The sequence below is a fragment of the Rhinopithecus bieti genome, unplaced genomic scaffold, assembly GCF_001698545.2.
Source record: "Rhinopithecus bieti isolate Rb0 unplaced genomic scaffold, ASM169854v2 scaffold_9693, whole genome shotgun sequence".
Classification (NCBI taxonomy): domain Eukaryota; kingdom Metazoa; phylum Chordata; class Mammalia; order Primates; family Cercopithecidae; genus Rhinopithecus; species Rhinopithecus bieti.
Genome location: NW_016806178.1, coordinates 997,872 through 1,022,884, shown reverse-complemented (window position 1 = coordinate 1,022,884; position 25,013 = coordinate 997,872). Strand labels below are relative to the sequence as shown.

The 25,013-nt window shown below is 50.0% G+C and overlaps 1 protein-coding gene and 1 pseudogene across 9 annotated transcripts in view; one reads left to right on the top strand and one right to left on the bottom strand.

Moving 5' to 3' along the window:
- Positions 1-25,013, bottom strand: part of PPCDC (phosphopantothenoylcysteine decarboxylase) — a 46,144-nt gene that overhangs the window by 8,969 nt on the left and 12,162 nt on the right. For 4 of the 8 annotated variants that reach the window (XM_017874979.1, XM_017874986.1, XM_017874980.1 and 1 more), the window contains 4 exons: positions 16,029-16,124; positions 15,049-15,177; positions 10,231-10,399; positions 8,232-9,801 (listed from right to left, as the gene is read on the bottom strand). In XM_017874979.1, coding sequence (XP_017730468.1) covers positions 9,716-9,801; positions 10,231-10,399; positions 15,049-15,177; positions 16,029-16,124 — 480 coding nt within the window. In that variant the 3' untranslated portion in view covers positions 8,232-9,715. Of the gene's footprint in view, positions 1-8,231; positions 9,802-10,230; positions 10,400-15,048; positions 15,178-16,028; positions 16,125-16,173; positions 16,260-25,013 lie in introns of those variants that run through there. The other 4 variants (XM_017874987.1, XM_017874982.1, XM_017874983.1 and 1 more) reach the window with 4 other exon arrangements.
- On the top strand, positions 3,824-4,506 carry LOC108531488 (60S ribosomal protein L10a pseudogene; annotated as a pseudogene). The gene has a single exon (XR_001886170.1). The product of XR_001886170.1 is annotated as a 60S ribosomal protein L10a pseudogene (transcript).

Below are 25,013 nucleotides of genomic sequence, written 5' to 3'. Positions count from 1 at the left end.
AAAAAAAAAAAAAATTAAAGAAAGAAAGGATCTTCAGCATCCATGTGTTCATGTTCAACCCACGTTGGCTGCTTCCAAGTGCATTGCTATTGCTGGTAACATCGTTTTGCCTATACAGACGGAAGGCACCTTTGAACTCACCTTTGAACGCTCCTTCCTCTTCCAGGAATCCAGAGGCCTGAAAGGGAGTCTGCTGGGCCTCCAGTCCCTAAGGACCTGCTGTCCGGGCTAGCAGGCAAAGGGTCACCATGTAATCTCAGCAGATAAAGCCACCATGAGATGAGCCCATTGCAGCAAGGGAATGACTTGCTCCCAGATTCTACCTGGATTAGCCGCATGTCCTCCAAAAGCCCTGAAGCTCACGTATCTGCCTCTTGCCCTCACCCCCACCCACTCCCCACATCATTCTTTTGCTATGAGACAACTGGTGGTTCTTCTGGCCTGACCATTCCCATTGCCTTGCCGCAGGGGGTACCAAACCTGGCTTAAATATTGTAGAATATTTGGTTCCACCAGGAAGTTCTCAGTGTAAACAACCTGTCAGTTATTGGGGTTGACTCTTTGCTCAGAGGCAGTTGCATGACACTTAGGATTTTCATCCTGCCCTAGAAACCACAATACATGAAGGAAGCCATGAAAAGAAAAAGGTAATGAAGCAGCTGTCCAGTTGGGACTGAAAGGGCAGGCATCTGGTGGTGCTGGTGTGTGGTGGAAGGGGTGTTTCAACTGATCCCAAGGAGGTAAATGCAAATGAGGGTAGAATCCTGTGCAGGAGCCTGTTTGCACGTAGCTATAGGGCAGAAAGAGAAAACCCTAGTACACTGCACTGGCTGTGTGGCCCTCAGTTTCTTGTCTATAAAACAGCTACATATGCCAATTGACTCCATTGTGAAGCTGTGATGTGAGAAGGGTAAAATGAGATCAAAGAAACAGTTGGCAATATGGAGAAAATGTAACACGTACCCATAACTCAAGTATTATCTAGGGCTCCACCACATAGTTCAGTCCTGCTCAGCTGCACTCAAGAGAATTACACATTGCAAAGGGCTTTAAAAAGAACCTCGATCTTGTTAAAGTGAGCTGAGATCGCGCCACTGCACTACAGCCTGGCAATAGAGCAACACTCCATCTCAAAAAAAAAAAAAAAAAAAAAGATTCTTGGCCAGGCGCAGTGGCTCATGCCTGTAATCCCAGCACTTTGAGAGGCTGAGGCGGGCGAATCACAAGGTCAGGAAATTGAGACCATCCTGGTTAACACGGTGAAACCCCATCTCTACTAAAAATACAAAAAATTAACCGGGTGTAGTGGCAGGCGCCTGTAGTCCCAGCTACTCGAGAGGGTGAGGCAGGAGAATGGTGTGAACCCGGGAGGTAGAGCTTGCAGTGAGCCAAGATCATGCTACTGCACTCCAGCCTGGACCACAGACTGGACCACAGAGCGAGACTCCATCTCCAGAAAAAAAAAAAAAAAAAAGAACCTTGATCTTGATCTTTACTTGGGTCTCTTGAAGAACATAAAGTGTGTCCAATTCACAATTCTCAGCAACATTCCTCAAAAATCATTTTATTCCCCACCCCATCTCCTTGTACCCCTTAGCTGCTTTGAGACCCTATTAAGCCAACTCCAAACCACCCAGGCTGGAGTGCAGTGGTGCAATCTCGGCTCACTGCAACCTCTTCCTCCTGCATTCAAGCAATTCTCCTGCCTCAGCCTCCTGAGTATCTGGGATTACAGGCATACACCACCACACCTGGCTAATTTTATATTTTTAGTAGAGACAGGGTTTCACCATGTTGGCCAGGTTGGTCTTGAACTCCTGACCTTAAGTGATCTGCCCACCTCGGCCTCCCAAAGTGCTGGGATTACAGGTGTGAGCCACTGCGCCCGGCCACAAGGACAGACTGAACAATACTGTGAGGTCAGGAGAGAGAAAAAAACTATACTATAATAAACAAAGCAAAATTATTTTTCGTGGATGGGACTGAAGATTGCTATAAATCTTGCACCAACACACACACACACAGTGTCATTTAGTCTCCCTCCCCCTCACTGGCCACAAGGACAGTGGGTTGTTTTTGTTTGTTTGTTGGATATTGTGTTTTGTTTTAGCACTCACCACCTTAGGGAAAGACCATGGCTTTTACAGTTTTTAATGGTGTTGATTTTTCTTCACATTGTTACTCACTTTTGTCACCCCTTTTCCAGAATCAGGGGTGTGGTCAAGGCCTTTAGCACAACCTAGATTCCTGTCTCAGCATCCTGGCTTCCTCCTAGACTCCAGCTTCTCAATCCGGCCCCAGTCTGTTCTGCACATACCACCTCGCTGATCTTGACCGCACTCCACACTCACCATGTGCCTCCCCTGCTGAACAGCTCCCAACCTCCCCAGCACGTGGAGCCTGAGTTCCTCCTCGGGTGTCCTACATCAAGCACATGGCAGCATGTCTTCACCTTTTGTATCCTTGGTCCTCCTGTAAACCCCAGTCCAAGTTCTGTTCCCTCCAGGGGACCCACTCTGACTGCTCAATTCTGAAGTAGAGTCCATGCCACACAGTCTCACTTTCGTTGTTTGCTGTTATTTGATCATTGTGAGTCTTTCTCTCATAAGAACATAAGCTCCTTGAGGTCAGGGATCTTAAAGGCTTATTAAAAGCACACAAGGATACTCAAAATTCATTTTCCTCTGTTAGCTTGTGACAAGAAAAGAAGACCCATTTCTACTCCAAAGGCCTTGATGAATATCTTCAAGGCCAGGCACGGTGGCTCATGCCTGTAATCCCAGCACTTTGGGAGGCCAAGGCAGGTGCATCACTTGAGTCCAGGAGTTCAAGACCAACCTGGGCAACATGGTAAAATCCCATCTCTGCAAAAAATAAAAAATTAGCCAGGCATGGTGGCATGTGCCTGTAGTCTGAGCTACTGGGGAGGCTAAGGTGGGAGGATCGATTGACCCCTGGAGTTCCAGGCTACAGTGAGCTGTGACTGTGCTGCTGCACTGCAGTCAGCCCAGGTGACACAGTGAAATCCAGTCTCAAAAACAAAATCTCCAGATACCTTTGCCCAGTCTTTGTGTTTGTTTGTTTGCACTAACTCTCTGCCATCATTTTTAAGAACTTCTAGATAAAGAACAGAAAGAGGCCGAGCTCACACCTATAATCCTAGCACTTTCGGAGGCTGAGGCAGGCAGATCACTTGAGGCCAGGAGTTTAAGACTAGCCTGGCCAACATGGTGAAACCCCGTATGTACCAAAAATACAAAAATTAGCTGGGCCGTGGTGGCGTGCACCTGTAGTCCTAGTTACTCAGGAGGCTAAGATGGGAGGATCACTTGAGCCCCAGAAAGTCAAGGCTGCAGTGAGCTGTGATTGCGCCACTGCACTCCAGCATGGATGACAGACTGAGGCCCTATCTTAAAAAAACAAACAAAAAGAGCAGAAAAATCTTTATATTTTTACTTATTATTATTAAATTTTTTAGAGACAGAGTCTCACTCCTCACCCAGGCTGGAGTGCACTGGCGTGATCATAGCTCACTGCAGCCTTGGACTCCTGGGCTCAAGTGATCCTCCCACTTCAGCCTCCCAAGTAGCTGGGAAAACAGGCGTGTGCCACCATGTCCAGTTAGTTGTGTTTCTTTTGGTAGAAATGGAATCTCACTATGTTGCCTAGGTCTGTCTCAAACTTCTGGTCTTAAACTGATCCTTCTGCCTTGGCCTACCAAAGTGTTGGGATTATAGGTGTGAGCCACTGTGCCTGACCAGAAGGAACTCTTTTTAAAATGTATTCATCTGGCTCTTTTCCGGTTAGAGCAGCGTGAGAAGCCATGAGCGGCAAAGTCTCTTGAGACACCCTATAGGAGGCGGTGCAGGAAGTCCTGCACGGGAACCAGCGCAAGCGCGGCAAGTTCCTGGAGACGGTGGAGTTGCAGATCAGCTTGAAGAACTATGACCCCCAGAAAGACAAGCGCTTCTCGGGCACCGTCAGGCTTAAGTCCACTCCCCGCCCCAAGTTCTCTGTGTGTGTCCTGGGGGACCAGCAGCACTGTGACGAGGCCAAGGCCGTGGATATCCCCCACATGGACATCGAGGCGCTGAAAAAACTCAACAAGAATAAAAAACTGGTCAAGAAACTGGCCAAGAAGTATGATGCGTTTTTGGCCTCAGAGTCTCTGATCAAGCAGATTCCACGAATCCTTGGCCCAGGACTAAATAAGGCAGGAAAGTTCCCTTCCCTGCTCACACACACGAAAACATGGTGGCCAAAGTGGATGAGGTGAAGTCCACAATCAAGTTCCAAATGAAGAAGGTGTTATGTCTGGCTGTAGCTGTTGGTCACGTGAAGATGACAGATGATGAGCTTGTGTATAACATTCACCTGGCTATCAACTTCTTGGTGTCATTTGCTCAAGAAAAACTGGCAGAATGTCTGGGCCTTATATATCAAGAGCACCATGGGTAAGCCCCAGCGCCTATATTAAGGCACATTTGAATAAATTCTATTACCAATCCAAAATAAAATAAAATAAAATAAAATAAAATGTATTCATCTGGCCCAACAATTAAAAATGAAGTTACCTCCTTTTTTCTTTTTTTTGAGACAGAGTCCTGGCCTGCCTATCTTTGTTTCCCAACCACTCAGTTAGTTCCCCTGCCAAGAGGAAAATAGACTGTTTTTTTCTGTTTATCTTTTTAAAAGCATTTGATGCATACACAAGTCAATAAGAATATATCCTCCTTTTCTTTCCCCACCCCCATTTTTTCTACACAAGCGTGCATGCGACACACATTCTTCTGCACCTTGCTTTTTCTGTTTAACAATGTACCTAAGAAGTCTTCCCAAATCAGCTTCCTCAACACTTTGTCTTATGGTTGTGTAGAATTCCAGTGTATGGCCGGGCGCGGTGGCTCATGCCTGTAATCCCAGCACTTTGGGAGGCCAAGGTGGGTGGATCACGAGGTCAGGAGATGGAGACCATCCTGGCTAACACGGTGAAACCCCATCTCTACTAAAAACACAAAAAATTAGCCAGGCATGGTGGCGGGCGCCTATAGTCCCAGCTACTTGGGAGGCTGAGGCAGGAGAATGGTGTGATCCCGGGAGGCGGAGCTTGCAGTGAGCTGAGGTTGTGCCACTGCACTCTAGCCTGGGCGACAGAGCGAGACTCCGTCTCAAAAAAAAAAAAAAAAAAAAAAAAAAAAAGAGTTCCAGTGTATGAAGGAACACTAATTTATTTACCCAATCTCCTGGCTATTAGATAGTGAGGGTGTTTCCAGTCTTTTAGTACCATATACAAGGCTGCAATAAATCTCCTGTTCAGACATAATGTCATACAACTGAGTCTATCTGTGGGACAAATTCCTAGAAGCAGAATTGCTGGGTCAAAAAGTAAGGTGCATATGTAATTTTTTTTTTTTTCTTTGAGACGGAGTCTCGCTCTGTCACCCAGGCTTGGAGTTCAGTGGCATGATCTCAGCTCACTGCAACCTCTGCCTCCCGGGTTCAAGCAATTCTCCTGCCCGAGCCTCCCAAGTAGCTGGGATTACAGGCATGCACTACCATGCCTGGCTAATTTTTTGTATTTTAGTAGAGACAGGGTTTCACCAGGTTGGCCAGGCTGGTCTCAAACTCCTTGAGCTCAGGCAATCCGCCCACCTCGGCCTCCTGAAGGGCTAGGATTACAGGTGTGAGCTATTGTGCCCGGCCCTTGGTTTTTTTGTCATCAATGCATAGGAGCTTTTTATATATTAGGAGAATCAGCCCTTTGTTTATGACCTGCAGATAATTTCCACAGCGTGTTGTCCTTTGACCTTGACTTTGGGTTGTTGCTCAGTGAACCTATTTTTCTATAGTCAAACTTATCAATCTTTGCTTTTGTGGTTCCTAAATTTTGTCTCTTGTGCAGAAAGGAGCAGGAACCAATAGCCCCAACACACACACACCACTTTTTTGTCAGTACAAGCTTGGAGTGACTTGCTGGGTTCTGTAAGGAATAGGACAACTCCTGCTCTCCAAGAGATCCCAGTGTTAGGAGGAAATAAAGTAAACTGACAATTACAATTCTGTTGTAATAAATAGTGGTGGCAGGGCACGGTGGCTCACTCCTGTAATTCCAGTACTTTGGGAGGCCAAAGCAGGAAGATCATGAGGTCAGAAGTTCGAGACCAGCGTGGCCAACATGGTGAAACCCCGTCTCTATTAAAAATAAAAAATATATATAAAAAAACAAAAAATCAGGACAGGCGTGGTGGCTCACGCCTGTAATCCCAGCACTTTGGGAGGCCGAGGCAGGCAGATCACAAGGTCAGGAGATCAAGACCATCCTGGCTAACATGGTGAAACCCCCTCTCTACTAAAAAAATACAAAAAAAAGTTAGCCGGGCATACTGGCAGACGCCTATAGTCTCAGCTACTCGGAAAGCTGAGGCAGGAGAATGGTGTGAACCCGGGAGGCGGAGCTTGGAGTGAGACGAGATCGCGCCACTGCACTCCAGTCTGGGAGACAGAGCGAGACACCATCTGGAAAAAAAAAGCAGAGCACGGTGGTGCACGTCTGTAATCCCAGCTTCTCAGGAGGCTGAGGCAGGAGAATTGCTTGAACCTAGGAGGCAGAGGTTACAGTGAGCCGAGGTCGCACCACTGCACTCCAGCCTGGGTGACAGACTGAGGCTCCATCTCAAAAATAATAATAAAAATAAAAAATAATAGTGGGAAACACCATGGGAACCTGGGCAAGGAGGATGCAGTCGGCCAGGGAAGGCTTTCCAAAGGAGGTAGCACCCAGGTACATCCACAGGCATGTGTGGGAGTCGGTCTTGTCCCAGTAAAAGCAGCAGCATGTACACAGGCAAGAGGCCTGGCCAGATCAAGGTCATCCAGTCTGGCAAGAGAATAGGGAACCCTTCAGGGTTGGCGTGTGTGGTAAAGGGCAGGGCTAGAAGGGTAGGCAGGAACCAGATCACAAAGGGTCAGGTGTATACTGCCCAGGAGTTTGGGCCTAACCTGAGGCAGTGGGGAGGCAGCAGCGGGACCTGACCAGCGGGGTGCAGGAAGGGCTGGAGGTGGCCCAGGGTGGAAGCTGGGCCTTGGTTTGGAGGCTTCTGCCTCCCACCCAGCAGCATCCACAGCAGCCTTGAAGGGCTCATGGCTGCCACACGAGTGCACATTTCAGACCCAAATGTTCTATTCTCTGAAACTTCCAGAATTCTATAAAAATCATCAGGGAGGCTAGAATCTTCTCTGAGAAACATTTCTCCCCAAGACAAAGATAACTTCCAGTGCTTGGACACCTCATGGGGAAAGCGGTGATTGTCACTCCCACTCAGCACCTCGCTGGCAGATGGGGCCAGCTAAATGCAACACCTGCTCCTCTTAGCTCCAGTCTGGCTCAGGGAACAGCTGGGCTCTTTAGGCCCAGCCCAGCCCCGTTCATCCAGACCCCCCTTCAAAATGGGCTGCAGGGATGCAGGACTGTTGTGGGTGGGAGATGGAGAGGCGAACCCCCAGGGACAGGGGCCTCCAGCTGGCCTGAGTCCACAGAGATATATGTTCCCTTCTAGCCAACAAGGCAAAGTCCTACTGAGCAGCAACAGCTGTTTTCAGAGCTCTGGGACAGTGGCCTGTGAACTTCCCTGCTCCCATGGCCTTTTCACACAGGCACTTTGTGGTTGATCTCCCTGGGCAACTGCCTTCCCTAAAATGCCTGGCATAGATCCTCACACATGATGAATACTCAGAAAATGGTATCAGTTTCTGTTAAAATTGGGAAGTGGCTGGGCGCAGTGGCTCACACCTATAATCCCAGCAGTTTGGGAGGCCATGGCCAGCAGATCACTTGAGGTCAGGAGTTTGACATTAGTCTGGCCAACATGGCAAAACCCATCTCTACACACAATTCAAAAATAAGCTGGGCATGGTGGCAGGCACCTGTAATCCCAGCTACTCAGGAGACTGAGGAGGGAGAATGGCTTGAGCTGTGATTGCGCCACTGCACTCCAGCCTGGGCGACACAGCGAGACTCTGTCTCAAAAAATAAATAAATAAAAATAAAAATAAAATTGGGAAGCCTCACCATTTACTGGTGGGTTGCTGAGGGAGAGGAAGGGCAATGTGGACAAGAAGGAAGTTGGAAACCCTGGAAATGGACTTTTGGGACCACCCCCGGGTTTCAGTTACCCAGGTTCTCTTCAGGCCCCATCCCCAAACTAGCCAAAGAAGTTGGTTCTTGATGTTACTAGTTATAGTTTATTTCGTGCCCTAAGGCAATTTTATCCCAAAGGGTCACATGGTGAAGTCAAGTGCTGTTGAGATAAAGGCTGTGGAGACTGCTGGAGCATTGATTCCAGCCAGAGGGCTTCCTGGTCCCCTCAAGGCACCTCTACTCTCAGCATTCTCAGAGCCCACATGGGATGCCCCCTATACCTGGCCTGGAAGTCGGAGGGCAGGAAGCCAGCCTCAGCCTCAGTTCCAAATATGCGGACAAGCCCTCCCCACTGCAGCCACACCAAATGGCAATTAGGTCAAAAGCTGGGTAGCAGAGGGTTTCTGGGCCAGAGTGCATGGTGTCTCTGGATCTACTTCCCTTGGTCATGTATACTGGGGGTTGGGGGGGGCACAGACACCCAGGCCCCTGCCTCAGGTCCAGCAAAGCTGAAAGGATGAGAACAGAGAAAACCAGGAAGCAGGCAAGAGGCCTGGGACCCAGGGCAGGGTCAACTCTCCTGGCTGCTTACCTGTCACTTGCATAAAGGGATGTGTCAGCTTAGCATCCAGGATTTTCTTTTTCCCAAAATGAGACGGGGCATTGCAGTAAATGTTAGGAAAGCTCTCTGGCATATATGCATGCCTAGTTTTAACTTCCATTGATTTGACATTTACTATGTTCCAGGCACTCAGTGGCATGCGTATTTTGCACACATAATTTCACTGAATCCTCTCAACAACTCCCTGAGGGTAGGATAACAAGATAGCTGAGGAAAGTGAAGGTCAGGAAGGCTAAGTCCTGAACCAAACTCCCACTGCCAGTAAGTGGCAGAGCTGGGATTGGAACTAGGGGCTTTCTGGCTTCAGAACTTTATCCTTAACCACCATGTTATATGGGGACTAAAGAGTACTGGTGAGTCATCAACCCAGACCCTTCCCCAGCCACACCTGGCAACACCCCCTGGTCTCTGGGACCACAGTTGGGTTATAGGGAAAGAATGGAGCCTCTTAAACGGTGATTTTTCTTTATTTCCCCGCACCTTCAATCTCATGGCATGGTCTGCAGGAAACCTCAGAGTCCTGCCAACTCACAGGCTTCGCTGATCGCATGGTACCTGGGCACCCGGCCAAAGAGCTGAAGCTCCCAAGGCTCAGCCAGGACTCTCCAGCTGTGGTGTTTCTAAAAGTCGTTCTGGGTGAGATGTAGAGGCAAGTTTTCCCAGTCGCTCAGTCCTCCTCCAGTGAGGACAACACTGCTTGCTCTCCTGGCTTGCCTCGCCCATCCAGGAAAAGATGGGAATGGGCTCTAGGCAGCGGCCTCTCTTGGTTGAAAGAAGCTGAGACCTGGGCCTTCTGTCCAATATAACCTGGAGCAGGCCCGGCCCCTGGGGAGGCTCAGAGCAGGCCCCCCATTCAGCAAATAAGAGAATCCTCCTATTTTGCCAACATCCATCTTCACCGACTTGGCCTGAACACATTCTGAATACAGAGGGACAACCATGACAGAAATTCCAGGTCAACTCTGCTGGAAGCCACTGTGCTGGAAGAGGACTTCTTTCACTTTGTCCACGATGGTCCCCACTTCAGCCATGGCCCCCAGACCTGGGAGCAAAATTTCGCTGTGGCCAGACAGGCCGATAGTGCCTGTAGCCCTGCAGACCCCTGCCCATTGCTCCCTGAGTACTCCACCCAGAGCCCAAGGCCTGAGAGGGCAAGGTCTGTCTCTGCCTGAGTCAGACACATCATATCTCTCCCGAGACCCCCGGTGAGGCCCTGGGAATCGTTCCAGTAGCCATCCTTAACTACGTGTGGGCTGCATGCCAGGGACTCTACCAGGTACTTTACACGTTCCATCCCATTTTACCCTACCAATCTGGAGGCAGTAATTACGATTCCCATTTTCCAGCTGAGAAAGCTAAGCTCAGAGAATGGTTTGCTAAGGTCATAACAGGCCAGGAACTGAACTGAGATGTGACCCCAAAGCTGAGCCCCTTCTACGGCCATGGGCTATGAGCCTGGCAAGACACTCACCTTCGTCTCCACACACCAGCTTCTTGGCCACACAGGGGATCTCGACATAGCCGAAGGCCTTGAGCTGGTCTACCTGCTGCGCTGTGATAGGGTGCTCCCACATGGCGGTGTTCATGGCTGGGCAGAAGAGCAGGGGCTTGCTGCGGTCCCAGGCCCGGATGACGCAGGTCTGTGAAGAAAGCCGGGGAAGTGGGGGTCTTGCTACTCTGTCTGCCACCTTCCCCACTGCCCTCCAGACCCTGCAGCCAGCAGCCCAGCTCTGGGCTTGAAATGAATGGGCACAGCTTGGCTGCAGGGAGCTGTCTCGTCCCTCAGGGGTGGAGGCTGTCTCTCCTCGCCTCTCTCCACCTCCCCACAGGCTCTGGCACAGGATCCTACAAACAGGAGGTGCTCAACCAACGCTCAGACCTCCAGCAGGTGTCCCTGTGCCTAAGCCTCCTCCAGGTAGGCTCACACCTCCTGGGAGAAGCAACCCTGGGGAGCAGAAGGCAGGCTTTTTTGGTTACACCAGAAAGCAAAGGACGAGGCTGCTCCTCAGTGGGGCCCATCTACCTGACATCAGCTCTGCGAGGCCAGCTAAAGTCTGGCAATGAAAACATCTGCCATTACCAAAACCTTCTCATGTATAGGATCTCATTAACCCTCACTGTGACCTTATAAAGAAGGTGTTGGCTGGGTGCAGTGGCTCACACCTGTAATCCCAGCACTTTGGAGGCCGAGGCAGGCGGATCACAAGGTCAGGAGATCAAGACCATCCTGGCTAACATGGTGAAACCCCGTCTCTACTAAAAATACAAAAAATTAGCCAGGCGTGGTGGCAGGCACCTGTAGTCCCAGCTACTTGGGAGGCTGAGGCAGGAGAATCACTTGACCCTGGGAGGCGGAGTTTGCAGTGAGCCGAGATCACACCACTGTACTCCAGCCTGGGTGACAGAGCAAGACTCTGTCTCAGAAAAAAAAAAAAAAAAAAAAAAAAAGGAAGGTGCTGTCCCATTTCACAGATGGGGAGCTATAGCTCCCTGAGAGGTAAGCAGTTATCCAAGTCCACACCCAGACAATGGGCGCCACCCAGGCAATGTTCCACTGCACAGGCTCACCATCTCCCAAATCCAGGCTGTCCCACCAAGCCACAGACCTGAGCAGCTGTGAAAGGAGCCATCCAGCTCACAGAGTCCTTTGTGCCATGGACTTTGAAATTATGTAGCCCTGAGTTCAAATCCTGGCTGGGCTCTGTATTCCTAGCTCTGAGAACCTGGACATGGGACTGAAGGCCAGGGCCTGCCTTCCTCTCTAGAAAGGTCCCTCCCTGGGCAGCTGTGAAGACTGAGGTGAGAATGACTACAAAGCTCTGAGCACAGGGCCAGGCACAAAGCACAGGCTCCAGGGAAGTGACTCCTGGGCTTCCCACAGGCATAGGCTCCCTGGGCTGGGGGCCGCCTGGGGAGAGAGAAGCTCCCAGTGCTCTGACTAATCCAGACACTTCTTCCAGGGCTTGTGAGACCCTCAGGGTAACAGGGGCTGGAAACCCCTCCCCTAAAGGGAAGCTCATCTGGGAAAAGAGGGAGTCCAGAGAACAATGCCTCGACAGGCCAGGACCAGCACCTCCCCCAAGTCCCACAGACAGGGAGGAAGCAGGACAGCAAACAGCCCTGGGACCTGGCTGCTTGCGTCAGCCACAGCATTAGTTTCCCACCAAGCCTTCTCAATGCGGCACCCGGGCTATGAGTGGACAGTTTCAGTCACACTTCCTCTTGGCTCCGTGCCACCCACTACTTCTGCAGAAGTCAAGAGCATACCTAGAAGAGTCTCTCCACTGTGTGCAGGGTGGGAGCAAGGGCTGGGCTGGGCTTTCTAAGTGCCCTCAAAGCAAAGAACACCAACCAGGGTGAAAACCAGCACTCCACCTCCTCTCAGACAAGCCTCAGCTCCTCTGAACCCAGGAAAGCAGACAGGGGGAAAAGAGGGCCTCGGTTCCCACGGTGACATCTCTTTGGCCAGTGCTGTGTTCAACACTTCAGGCTCTGCCCCTGGGAGTTCACGTGGACAGGGGAGAAGGCCTGGATCCCAGTTAGGAGACCGGCTCCCAGCCAGACTGGTAACCCAGAGAGATTGTCTGCTCTTTCTAGGTCCGACTGCCTGTTTAGCACAAATAGGCCAGGGCCTTATTGAGCTAGATGACAGAGGGAGATGGGCCTGGAGGCCAGGAGCACGGTCACGCCTAGCACACTGCCCTCACAGCACTCCACGCCCTGGGCCCTGGAAAGGGAGGTCTGTGGAGGGAGGAGCAGGCTCAGCTTCCTTTCAGGGATGTGGGGAGAAAACAGCTACATAGAGAGGACACAGCCACAGGCCACCAATGCCCACACTTCAAACTTTGTAAAATTTGAGATTCTTTGAAACGTTTGTGACTTCCAAGGAAAACCTTTGAGGCAAATGATCTGGAGGCTGGTCTTGGGAACATGGTTCACTTCCCAGCCAACTCTGGAGGAGGGAAGCCCAGGGATTTCATGAAGTGATGGCAGTTTAGAAGAAAAATGGAAAGCAGAGCTTGCAGGAAGGAGGAAAGCACCCTTGCAGAGCTGACCCAGACCCAGGCCAGGGCTTAGCTCCCAGAGGCCAGTGCTTTGTCACACCAGCTGCTGCTGACCCACCAGCGGGGAGCCTGGAGATTTGGTGAGATGGTGCTGGCCACACAGAACTCTGACCCAATTTGATGAGAGCAGCCAGGAAATTCAACTGTTCTAGCTATAGCTGCTATGTCAGTTGTGGCACCAGTGCTGCTGGGAAGCCTTTTTGTTTGTTTGTTTTTTGAGACAGAGTCTCACCTCTGTAGCCCAGGCTGGAGTACAGTGGCACAATCACAGCTCACTGCAGCCTTGACCTCCTGGGTTCAAGCGATCCTCCCACCTCAGCCTCCTGAGTATCTGGGGACCACAGGCATGCACCACCACACCTGCTAATTTTTTTGTATTTTTGGTAGAGATGGAGTCTCACCATGTTGCTCAGGCTAGTCTCAAACTCCTGGGCTCAATAGATTTTCCTGCCTCAACCTCCCAAAGTGCTGAGATTATAGGCATGAGCCACCATACCCGGCCCTTTCCTTTTTTTTTTTTTTTTTCAATAGAGATAGGGTCTCGCTATGTTGCCCAGGGTGGACCACACTGGCTATTCTGGTTATTCACAGTCACAATCAAAGGGCACTGCAGCCTAGAACTCCTGGGTTTAAGCAATCCTCCCACCTCAGCCTCCCAAGTAGCTGGGACTATAGGGAAAGTCTTCTTGATGACATTACTCCCAGGCTCTCTTCTCTGCACTCCCTTCCCCTGTTCCTGGCCACACAAGTTGTTCTTCTGTTCACCCTGTGCTCTTAATCAAATGATGCTTAAATCATTGGCAGATTCTTTGAGGAGTGCCTTTAGAGCCCATTGACAAGCATACAAGAACACTAATCTGTGACCCCAAAAAACATCCTGTCCCAGCTTCATTATCCACCTTCTTCACCACATGAAACTCTGAAAACCTCCCAGCTACTTGCAAAAGTAAAACTGCTAGTTACGGCCGGGCGCGGTGGCTCAAGCCTGTAATCCCAGCACTTTGGGAGGCTGAGACGGGCGGATCACGAGGTCAGGAGATCGAGACCATCCTGGCTAACACGGTGAAACCCCGTCTCTACTAAAAAATACAAAAAACTAGCCAGGCGAGGTGGCGGGCGCCTGTGGTCCCAGCTACTCGGGAGGCTGAGGCAGGAGAATGGCGTAAACCTGGGAGGCGGAGCTTGCAGTGAGCTGAGATCCGGCCACTGCATTCCAGCCTGGGCGACAGAGCGAGACTCCGTCTCAGAAAAAAAAAAAAAAAAAAAATGCTAGTTACCCCATACATGCAGTATTTACTGGATGTCTACCACAGGCCCAGCACTATGCAAGGTGGTGACTCCATAGTCAAAGGACTGACTGGGGTCATTCAGGACTGTACTCCTCACCAGAGGATACTCCCTTCCCACTGCCATGGGTGATCAAGCGCGGCATTCTCCTTCCAGCCTGGGAGCTCCCTGTGTCCTGTGAGGCTCTCAGCATAGACCCCAGTACGTGGTAGGCGAAAGCTCAATAAATGAGGTGAGGGGTGGCAATAAGGGAGAGGGAGGAGAGAAATCACACCCAAATCTTCCCAGAACGATTATATAAACAAAGGCAGCTCCCCTTTATGGGCAACAGCTCCCTGGAGGCATCTTAGGCCTAGGACAGCGCCCACTTTGGACAGCTGGACTTCCATTTCTCCCTATCACCCATCGGCTCTCACCACTGCCCCTATCTTTCTCCCCTCTTCCCCTCTAAGCTTCCCCTAATATATAGGAACACTACAAGGGCAATAAAGTGTATGAGACATCTGTGAAGAAGTAAACCCCCAATCACATTGCCCACGTGTATAACCGGATCTGGGGAGAAGGCAGAGCTGAAGCAGGAGGTGATGGGGCTGGGCAGGGACAGTAGAAGAGCACATCCAGGCAGCCCACGGGGAGGGACAAAGAACAAGGAACGAGGGTCTGCTTGTGGGCACCTGGCTGGGTGCCAAGGGCAAGGGAGAAGGGGACACTCCTGGGGAGCAGCAGCAGGTCAAGCTGACCCATCAGGACCAGGGCTGTGCCCACGTGCTGAAGAGAAGGTGAGAGCACTGGGGGGCGATGGGGGGAATGGGGGAGCATGATCTCCCTGAGTAGACCAGGGCCCCACAGCAGCAGGTCTCCTTGTACAAGGATGTCTGCAGCTCAGCAAACTGGGAGTGAAGCCCAGGGAGGGACGAGGGCACCAGGGCATCACTCACAAGCAAGTTGTCACAGATGCCACTGGCTACCTTCCCCAGCGTGTTGGCATCAAGAGGAGCCACCAGCAGGAGGTCTGCCCACCTCCGCAGGTCAATGTGCAGAACTGGGTCAGAGCGGCTCTTCCACATCTGGCAGAGGGAAGAAAAAGGGGTCAGTGTGCAGGAAGCGGGATGCAGCGCCAAGGCAGGCCAGGTACGGTAAGTCACGAGACTGAGAAGCCCACTGACCTGCCCTGCCCAGGCCAACCTCCGTTCCCTCCTGCAGCTAAGCTGGTGAGCGCTAGCCATGGAGCCAGCAGCCGAGAGAACCAGGCCGGAGGAAACAAGTGCCTCTTGTCTCTCTGAGCTACTCCCTTCATGGTTTGGCTTTCAATGAGAACTGACATCTGGCAGGGAGCTCCCGGCCTGTCTGCTTGAGGCAGATGCTTGGGTTGTCCAAGCCAGTAGAAGGCTCTGGGGCAGTGAGAAATGGAGGGGGTAGGGGCAGGGAAGACAGACCAGCCGGAAATGTTCTAGGCTGAGAATGTTTGGAAATGCCTGGCAGGGAACCCCTGTGAGGCCCACACTCAGTGTCTGGTGAATCAGTCAGTGCCCACCCATCTGCAGGGGAGATGCAGTAGAGCCCAGCGGCCGTGGGAAGTGAGGCGTTCTCTTTAGCCCTGACGCCAGGAGCCACGTGGACAAGGGTGGTGGGAACAGAGCTCCTCTGTGGTTTCATCAGCCCAGATAAGTACAAGGACACTCAACCTCAGGCACCAGGCCAAAGCCCAGCTCCGCCTGGGCTGGGAGGAGACTAGGGCCTCCTGCAGGCCAGAAGCTAGACAGATGTTTTCTTCATTGCCTCTGCCCAGAGGGCCCTGACCGCGGATTTGAGCCCAGCCTGTCTGTTCCAGCTGCCAGACCATAGGCTGCAGGGAGGACTGCTCTGTCCTGCTGGTGGAAAGTCAATGGAACTCAGCCCAGGAGCCCCCAGCACTGACCTCCCATTCATCAGCATCGCTGTAGAGGGTGACAGGAATGTCCTGGGGGCTGTAGAAATGTTTGGCTCTCTCAGTTGTGACCACTGCTACTTCCAGCTGTCACCAAGAAAAAGGGGGTGGTGGGGAGGGAGGAAGAAACTGTTACCAGAGTCACAGGCCTGGAGGTCACAGGAGGGTCAGGGCAGGCAAGTGCTGTCTTCACAGGCTGGCTTTAGAGAGGACTTCCCTCCTCAGCTGCAAGCCCCATGTCTGCTTAGCTACTTCTGCTGTCACCCAAAGATCAGGCCCTACCAGGTGTGGCTGTTTCACTTCCCTATCTGAGGGGCTGCTGAGGAATGAGTCACCAACTGCCCATATATACAAAGCTGAAAGCTCCTGCCACTCAGGCAGAGGGAGGCCCAGGGGCAGAGGCACGCAAGTGACAGGAAAGGAAGTCAAGGCCAGGGCCACAGAGGCCACAGCAGGCAGGAGAGGCCACCCAAGGAGGCTCATAGGTCCTGAGTTCTGTGCCGCACAGCAGCCCTGCCCTCTGCAGGCCAAGGCACTGGGGGCTGAGGCACAGCATGTCCTCTGTGCATGCATGCTCCCAAGAGAAGGCAGACAGTGCCCCTTCACGTACTTCTAGGAGCAAGGCCTCATGGGCACAGGCTGCAGACAGGCTCCTGGAAAACCCAGCTTGTGTGTGCCCTACACTCTTGGGGTGAGAATGAGGTTTACCTGCACACTACCCATTCACTAAGAAATTACTAACGCAAACCAGGGCTGCCTGCAATCTGCTTAACAGAACACATGGCTGTGAGAAACAGCACTCAGGAGTGTGAAGGGCACTAGATGGGTTGGTCATCATTTGTAAAACAAGATTTTTTTTTTTTTTGAGATGGGAGTCTCATTCTGTCGCCCAGGCTGGAGTGCAGTGGCATGATCTCGGCTCACCACAACCTCCGCCCCCCCAGGTTCAAGAGATTCTCCTGCCTCAGCCTCCCAAGTAGCTGGGATTACAGGTGCACGCCACCACATCCAGCTAATTTTTGTGTTTTTAGTAGAGACAAGGTTTTTCACCATGTTGGCCAGGCTGGTCTCAAACTCCTGACCTCAGGTGATCCACCCACCCCAGTCTCCCAAAGTGCTACGATTACAGGTGTGAGTCACTGCACCCAGCCTGTAAAACAAGATTTTAGACTAACAAGCTGGCAAAGTACAGGGGCCCAGAAGTAGCTGGTAGGGAGAGGGGAGTGTAGGAAACCACATCTTGGGGGGAAACCAATGAATCAGGAGAGGACATTTGTTTCTCTGGACATTCATCCAGAAAAAAGAAAAGTCAAGGGTGGCAAGGACAGAACCATTGAGCAGCCAGAGCTATAGTCGTGGGCCATGTCTGGGCCAGACCCAGCCTACAGACATGCTGTTTGGCCTACACAAGATCATTAACATTTTTGAGCCAACATGTCCAAGTTGGGAGATTTCGCATAGAAAATTCAATTTCCTCAGTTCTTGTGAAAAGCTGAAGGCTCAGCGCTGCTGGACACACATTCCTACTTGAGAGCGACGTGGTGCCCTAAGGCCTGCCTCTCGCTCTGTAGAGTGTGCCCATGCCAATTCCACCTTGTCCTCATTCCTCCCTACTGTCTCTCTGAGGCACCCCCTCCTTGCTTGCTTCCTGCATATTGTACAGGACGGGGTGGGTGACACATCGGCACGGCACCTAGGAAAAAAGCTAGGACCAAGGAGTAGAAGTCTCAGAGAAGAAGACTAAGGAAGAACTTCAGAAAGTCTGGGGTTCTGAGTTCTACTGACTTGTCCATTCTCCATCTCACTCCCCCTTAGGATCTACCATGCCCAGAACCTACAAAAAAAACCTCAGGGACCTTTTCAGAGGTCCATCACATATGTATTTATTTACAGACAGGGTCTTACTCCATTGCCCAGGATACAGTGCAGTTGCGTGATCATGGCTCACTGCAGTCTTAACCTCCCTGGGCTCAGGTGATCCTCCCATCTCAGCCTCTGGAGTAGCTGGGACTACAGGTGCATGTCACCATGCCCAGCTAATTTTTTGTATTTTCGGTAGAGACAGTGTTTCACCATGTTGCCCAGGATGGTCTCAAACTCCTAGGCTCAAGCAATCCACCCACCTTGCCTCCCAAAGTGCTAGGATTACAAGCATGAACCACCATGCCCGGCCTAGAGGTCATTTAAACCAAACCCCGACTGAATGCTGGAGTCCCCCTAGGATGACCCTGAACAAGCGTTGCCCAGTTCTGAGTGAGATGGCAAGGGAGGCCTGCCTTATCCCTCCCCGGAACCCAGTCCTAGAGATGCCACTGGGCCAGCACAGGTGGAGAGAGCAGGGCAGGGCAGGGCCATGCTGAAGGCCTATCTCTTTCGTGGGGAAGACACAAGGTAGTGATAAGGTAAAGGAGAGGGCATAATAAGTCAGGGTAACCATAAGAAGAATAACCTGTACCTTTCAAACCCACAGAAGGAAATTCAATCTACACATAAAGGATACAAAAGGAGAAAAAGAAGCAGAGAGAACATATGATAAACCATTTGGCCGGGAACAGTAATGGAATTACACTCATGCCTGTAATCCCAGCACTTTGGAAGGCCGAGTCGGGCAAACTGCTTGAGCCCAGGAGTTCAACACCAGCCTGGGCAACATGGTAAGACCCCATCTCTACAAAAAATACAAAAATTAGCCAGGCATGGTGGTGTGCACCTGCAGTCCCAGCTACCTTCAGGAGGCTGAAGTGGGCAGACCCCCTTGAGCCTGGGAAGGCAGAGGCTGTAGTGAGCAGAGATCAAGTTACTACACTCCAGTTTGAGTGACAGGGTGAGACCCTATCTCAAAAAAACAAAGAAAAGCAAGCATTAAATAAGACAGCATAGGTTAATTCTAACATAATAATAATTATAGTAAATATATAACAGGCTTATCTCCTTGATTAAAATTCAGATTCTCATCTTGGATGTTGTTTAATCCATCAATATGTTGTCTAAAAAGATACATTTAAAGCAAAAGAACATATAAAGGTTAAACAGAAGAAAAAGCTTTTAGTTAAATAAAGTAAACTCTGCTCCCTCCCAGAAACCCACTAAATAAAAGCAAAGTCATTTTTTAGAAAAGATCTAAACTCAGTGGCTCACGCCTGTAATCCCAGCACTTTGGGAGACTGAGGCAGGCAGATTGCTTGAGGACAGGAGTTCAAGACCAACATGGTGAAACCACATCCTTAATACAAAAAAATCAGCCAGCATGGTGGCGCACACCTATAGTCCCAGCTACTCAGGAGGCCAAGGTGGGAGGATCACTTGAGCTCAGGAAGTCGAGGCTGCAGTGAGCCAAGATCATGCCACTGTACTCCTGCCTGGGTGACAAAGTGAGACCTTGTCTGAGAAGAGAAGAAGAGAAGAGAAGAGAAGAGAAGAGAAGAGAAGAGAAGAGAAGAGAAGAGAAGAGAAGAGAAGAGAAGAAGAGAGAAGAGAAAAGAAAAGAGAAGAACTGCCGGGCGCGGTGGCTCATGCCTGTAATCCCAACACTTTGGGAGCCTGAGGCGGGCGGATCACCTGAGGTGCGGAGGTTGAGACCAGCCTGACCAACAGGGAGAAACCCCGTCTCTACTAAAAATACAAAATTAGCTGGATGTGGTGGCGCATGCCTGTAATCCCAGCTACTCGGGAGGCCGAGGCAGGAGAATCGCTTGAACCTGGGAGGTGGAGGTTGCAGTGAGCCGAGATCGCGCCATTGCACTCCAGCCTGGGCAACAAGAGCTAAACTCCATCTCAAAAAGAAAGAAAAGAAATAAACTCCCAAGAACAAAAAGAAGAGGAACAACCACCAACAGCAGTTAAGACGTGCCAATGCGCTTTCAGAAGATGGAAGTGAAAGGAAGCACTAGCAGAGCGGATCCTAAAAGATAAGATAAGATTAGATTAGATTAGATTAGATTAGATTAGATTAATTAGATTAGATAAGAAAATATCCAAAGCCTACACAGTAACTGAGACACAAGCCAATTAGAACCCAGGAGCCTAGGACTTGAGGAAGTGAGTACCACAAAGGTGAGCATGAGACAGACAGCTGAACACAAGAGGACTGGTTTCTGACCTGTTAGAAGGAACAGCTAAAGTCCCCCCAGCTCTTCTTCCCATCCCAGGCAGCCAGACATACTACCCTTGAAGAGTTAGCACAACAAAGGACAAAGGAGTCTTGGAGCAGAAGTGAGTATCTATAGACCAAACAGAGAGACCCAAGCCTGCTTCCCCTACTTGACCCTAAGAACGCTAGGTCAACCAGGCAGGAGACTACTGGTCTGGAAAAAACAAATAACCCTGGGAGTAAGGAGATGTGGTAGGGAAGGAAACCTTCAGATATGGAATTCAGAGGTCCACCAACAAAACATTTCAATACCAGATGAGTACCCTGGCAGTGAAGACAGTTTCCAATCAGCTTTTGGCACCCAAATAAGAACAGCCAAGGAGTATCAGGTATTTGAGGAGAGCCCTCTAGCAAGACAGATATTACACAAACAGAAAATAGAAACCCAGAGGCAATGGAGGGAGAAGAAAACTTAAAAATGAGAGATTACACCCAAGAAACAAGAACATAACACTTTTTAAGATGAATATTCAAGGAACAAAAAAGAACTCTTAGAAATTAACATTATAAACAGTGAGATAAAAAATTCAACACAAGTTTAAAAGAAATCGTCCAGAGAGGAGAAAAAAAAAGATGGGTAATAGTAGAAAAAAGATGAGAAAATCTAATCAACTCAGTAAGGTTAAAATTTTTGATGATTAAAGAGTTCCAGAGAGAACAGAAAACAGAGAGGAGAAAATTACAAAATAAAATAAAAAATAAATTAAATTTTCCAGAAGTGAAGAACCCACAGGTGAGAGTCATTTACTCTGCCTGCAGGGGTGGGAGAAGGCATCCCCACTGTTAGGTTCATGAAGAAAGCAGAGCATCATGTCTATCGGTGCAGCCTGAACCCACAGCAGCTCTTCTGGTGGCCACATCCCCCTGCTGATGTATGGAGTTTGCAATCAGCAAAAACTCAAAAAAATTTTCTCATTCATGCTGCTACTAAGCCGCAAGCACCAGGCCGTATCTAAGCAGTTATTTTTCTGGTCCCAAATGCAGTCCCTCACATGTCCCTGGCAAATTTCCCCTTATCAGAGTTGGCCTGCTGTTTGCTCAGCCTACAGAGAGCTCCTGAGAGCTCAATCCTGTTGCTCCTCCTCTCAGCCAGCACCACCATCAGTAGCCCCCAGAGACACTAATCCAAATTATGAACAGAACAAAGTCAAGGGCAGAGGCCACCCACAAGGTCCACAGAAGTGGGTGTGGCAGCAGAGCAAGGGGTGAGAAAGAACCAAGAAGAACTCTTTCCAAGTTGGATCTTTCACTGGTTATAACATGCTGACAACATCCCCAGGCGGTCTAGGGAGAGATCCTAGGATTCCATCAAAGGCCTCATCTAAATCGAAAAATACTTTGCTACTATCCAAAACATAAACTAAAATCAATATACCTTGCTCCTAGTGATCCCAATCTAGCTTTTCTTAGCACTTACAAGCCTCATCTGTAGCAATTTGCAGAGCTCACCTCCTTCACCTTTTTGATAAATGGACATTAGCCATCTCCTGCCCCTGACCCCTTTTGACGTTTCCCACACTTCCTGTAGCTCACCAACCACAGTTCCCTAGCACACCAGGAGAGAACTTTCCCAGGACAGGAGATGAATCACCCAGCCTCAGTTCAGGTCCCTCCTACCACTACAAGCTCAAAAGAGAAGATGAACAAAATGAGATCAAATAATCCCTCCATTTCTTTTGTTAAAAAAAAAAAAAAAAAAAAAAAAAAAAAAAAAAAAAAAAAAAAGAGAGAGACTCACTTTGTCACCTAGGCTGGAGTGCAGCGGTGCAATCTCGGCTCACTGCAACCTCCCGGGTTCAAGGGATTCTCCTGCCTCAGCCTCCCAAGTAGCTGGGATTACAGGTGTGCACCACCATGCCCAGCTAATTTTTGTATTTTTACTAGAGACAGGATTTCACCATGTTGGCCAGGCTGGTCTTGAACTCCAGAGCTAGGGCAATCCACCTGTCTCTGCCTCCCAAAGTGCTGGGATTACAGGAGTGAGCCACTGCGCCCAGCCCCTCCCATTTCTTCTTGTCCTCTGCTAATGTTACCATTGACCTCCAGCACCAGACACTGCTTCATTGTTCTTCTTCCAAATACATAAAACAGCCCTCTTGAGCCTCCCGAGTTTTGCCACAAGCTTCAGTTCACCCTGGGGGGCTCTGGACCACACTCTTCCTTCATCTCTAGTTACATGTCCTCCCTTCCACTTAACTGTTTTCCAACTCCTTTAACAGGTTTCAGGTAGCCAGAGACCACATTTCTGCTGATACACTGCCTGCTTCTGCTCATGGGATCACCATCTTTCATTTCTAAGAGCTTCCCAACCATCCTGAACTATTTGCTACTTAAGAACGTCCCAGGTGGCCGGGGGTGGTGGCTCACGCCTGTAATCCCAGCACTTTGGGAGGTCGAGGCAGGTGGATCACGAGGTCAGGAGATCGAGACCATCCTGGCTAACACCATGAAACCCTGTCTCTACTAAAAATACAAAAAATTAGCCGGGTGTGGTGGCGGGCGCCTGTAGTCCCAGCTACTCGGGAGGCTGAGGCAGGAGAATGGCGTGAACCCGGGAGGCAGAGCTTGCAGTGAGCCGAGCCCAGATCGCGCCACTGCACTCGTCTGGGAGACACAATGAGAGTCCATCTCAAAAAAAAAAAAGAATGTCCTAGGTTCATTGGGTTCATCGCCTCTATTCTGAAATTTGGAAAGCTACTTCCTGAAGATCTAAGTCCTCCACTCTCCCCAACTCCCAAAACCATCTTCCAGTTCGCAAAGCGGAGGACCTTGCCTAGTGCTGGCCTTCAGAATCATCCCCAAATTGGGCGCCAGGCATGGTGGCTCATGCCTATCATCCCAGCACTTTGGGAGGCAGAGGTGGGCGGACTGCTTGAGTTCAGAAGTTTGGGATGAGACTGGGCAACAGGGCAAAACCCCTTCTCTACAAAAAAAATATAATCAATCAATCATCAATCAATAAAAACCTAAAAAAAAAATCCCCAAATAGGCAATGCCCTTGACTCAGGGGGTTCTCTCCTCCCTCTCAGCTCTACCCTTTCTTCCTTCCCCACACCGTCACTCAAGGTCTCAGAGCCTTTAAGCCCCCACTGTCCCCTGGGGAGCTCCAACCCGGGTCCTGTTAAGCCTCTCACCCTGCTTGAGATCTTCCCTCTTTGCCTTACCTCTCAGAGGCTCCACTCTCTAGCCACCCTCCCAGGTTACATAGTCACATTGTTAGGGAGCCTCCTGGGCTCAAGGTCTTCACTAAGGAGTAATGTGAAGTGTATGTGATGGGTGGGTCCTTCCTGATGCCCCACCTCTGACCCACTGAAGCAGCTGACTCTCCTTGGAGGTGACCCTGACTGACCCCAGTGCTGTCTAGTAGGCCCAGACTAGTTTTTCTGGTTTTAGAGGGATGTCACTTGATCTGATTCATCAGCCCTATGGGCTTTGTTCTTTTATTTTCATTCACTCCACCAAAACATCCTGGGAGCCAAGGGCTGGGCCCTGGGTCTGTACACACTTAAAAAAAAAAAAAAAAAAAAGCATGTGCTACCTTCTATAATACTAAATAATTCTGACCATTTACCCATGTACCTTGACCTCTTCCCAGCAAATGCCAAGGAACCCTGGCAGGGCAGAAACTCCCTGAGGGCAGGAGCCTTCCTTGGCTTTCTCTTACACCTTTGTGGGTCCTGGTAGAAGCAGGGCTGGGCATTAAAAAAGAATCTCCCATATGCTACAGAATTCCTGAAAGGTAGCTCCCAGCTTGGTCCCCTGCTGACACCACTTAGAAACAAGTTTTTTCCTTTTTTTTGTTTTTTTTTTTTTGTTTTTGAGACAGTGTCTTGCTCTGTTGCCCAGGCTGGAGTGCAGTAGCACTATCTCGGCTCACTGCAACCTCCACCTCCTTGGTTCCAGAGATTCTCCTGCCTCAGCCTCCCAAGTAGCTGTAATTACAGTTGTGCACCACCACACCCAGCTAATTTTTGTATTTCTAGTAGAAACAGTGTTTCACCATGTTGGCCAGGCTGATCTCAAAGTCCTGGTCTCAGGTGATCCGCCCACCTCAGCCTCCCAAAGTGCTGGGATTACCAGCGTGAGCCACCATGCTCGGCCTACCTGAGAAAACTTTTTACAGCTAATATTTTTAAGCTGAATCTCTTTGTGTATGTTACTGACCCTATTACATAAACTGCCTGCATTTTATCTAGCATGTATAGAGATTCCTTCCCGAAACCAGTTGGCAAGTCTGGTTTCCTTTACTTTGCTGAAGAGACATCAGGAATCCTGATTTGGGTCTGGTCAGGAGAAATGGAATCAGGATTTAGTGATACCTCCTGTTTCTACTTCAGGCTCCTAGTGTGGCCAGGCTACTTCTGGGGCAGATTATCAAAGGAACCCATGGAGAGACATTTCGCAGCCACGGAATGAAACAAATCCCATGGCCTGAGTCTCCACTGCCAAGCCCATTCCTGGCCTCTACCCACTAGAAACAAGAGCCAGGAGCACCACCACCCCTAAGTTAGGACAACTAAAAATGTCTCTGGACATTATCCAATGTCCCCTGGGGAGGAAAATCGCCCCCATTGAGAGCCACAACTCTACAGCATTATCCATGAAGAGCATTTCCATCTCTGCAATGATAGGAGTGGCCCTACATGTGCCATACGGTGTGGCAGCACTGGCCACATGTGGCCACTGAGCACCTGAGGTGTGGCTACTGTGACTGAAGAACAGAATTTTTTATTAAATTCTAATTAATTTAAATTTGAATGTGGCAAGCGGCTGCCACATTCAAATTTACATTTATCGGATAGCTCAGCTCTGGAATATACAAGAAA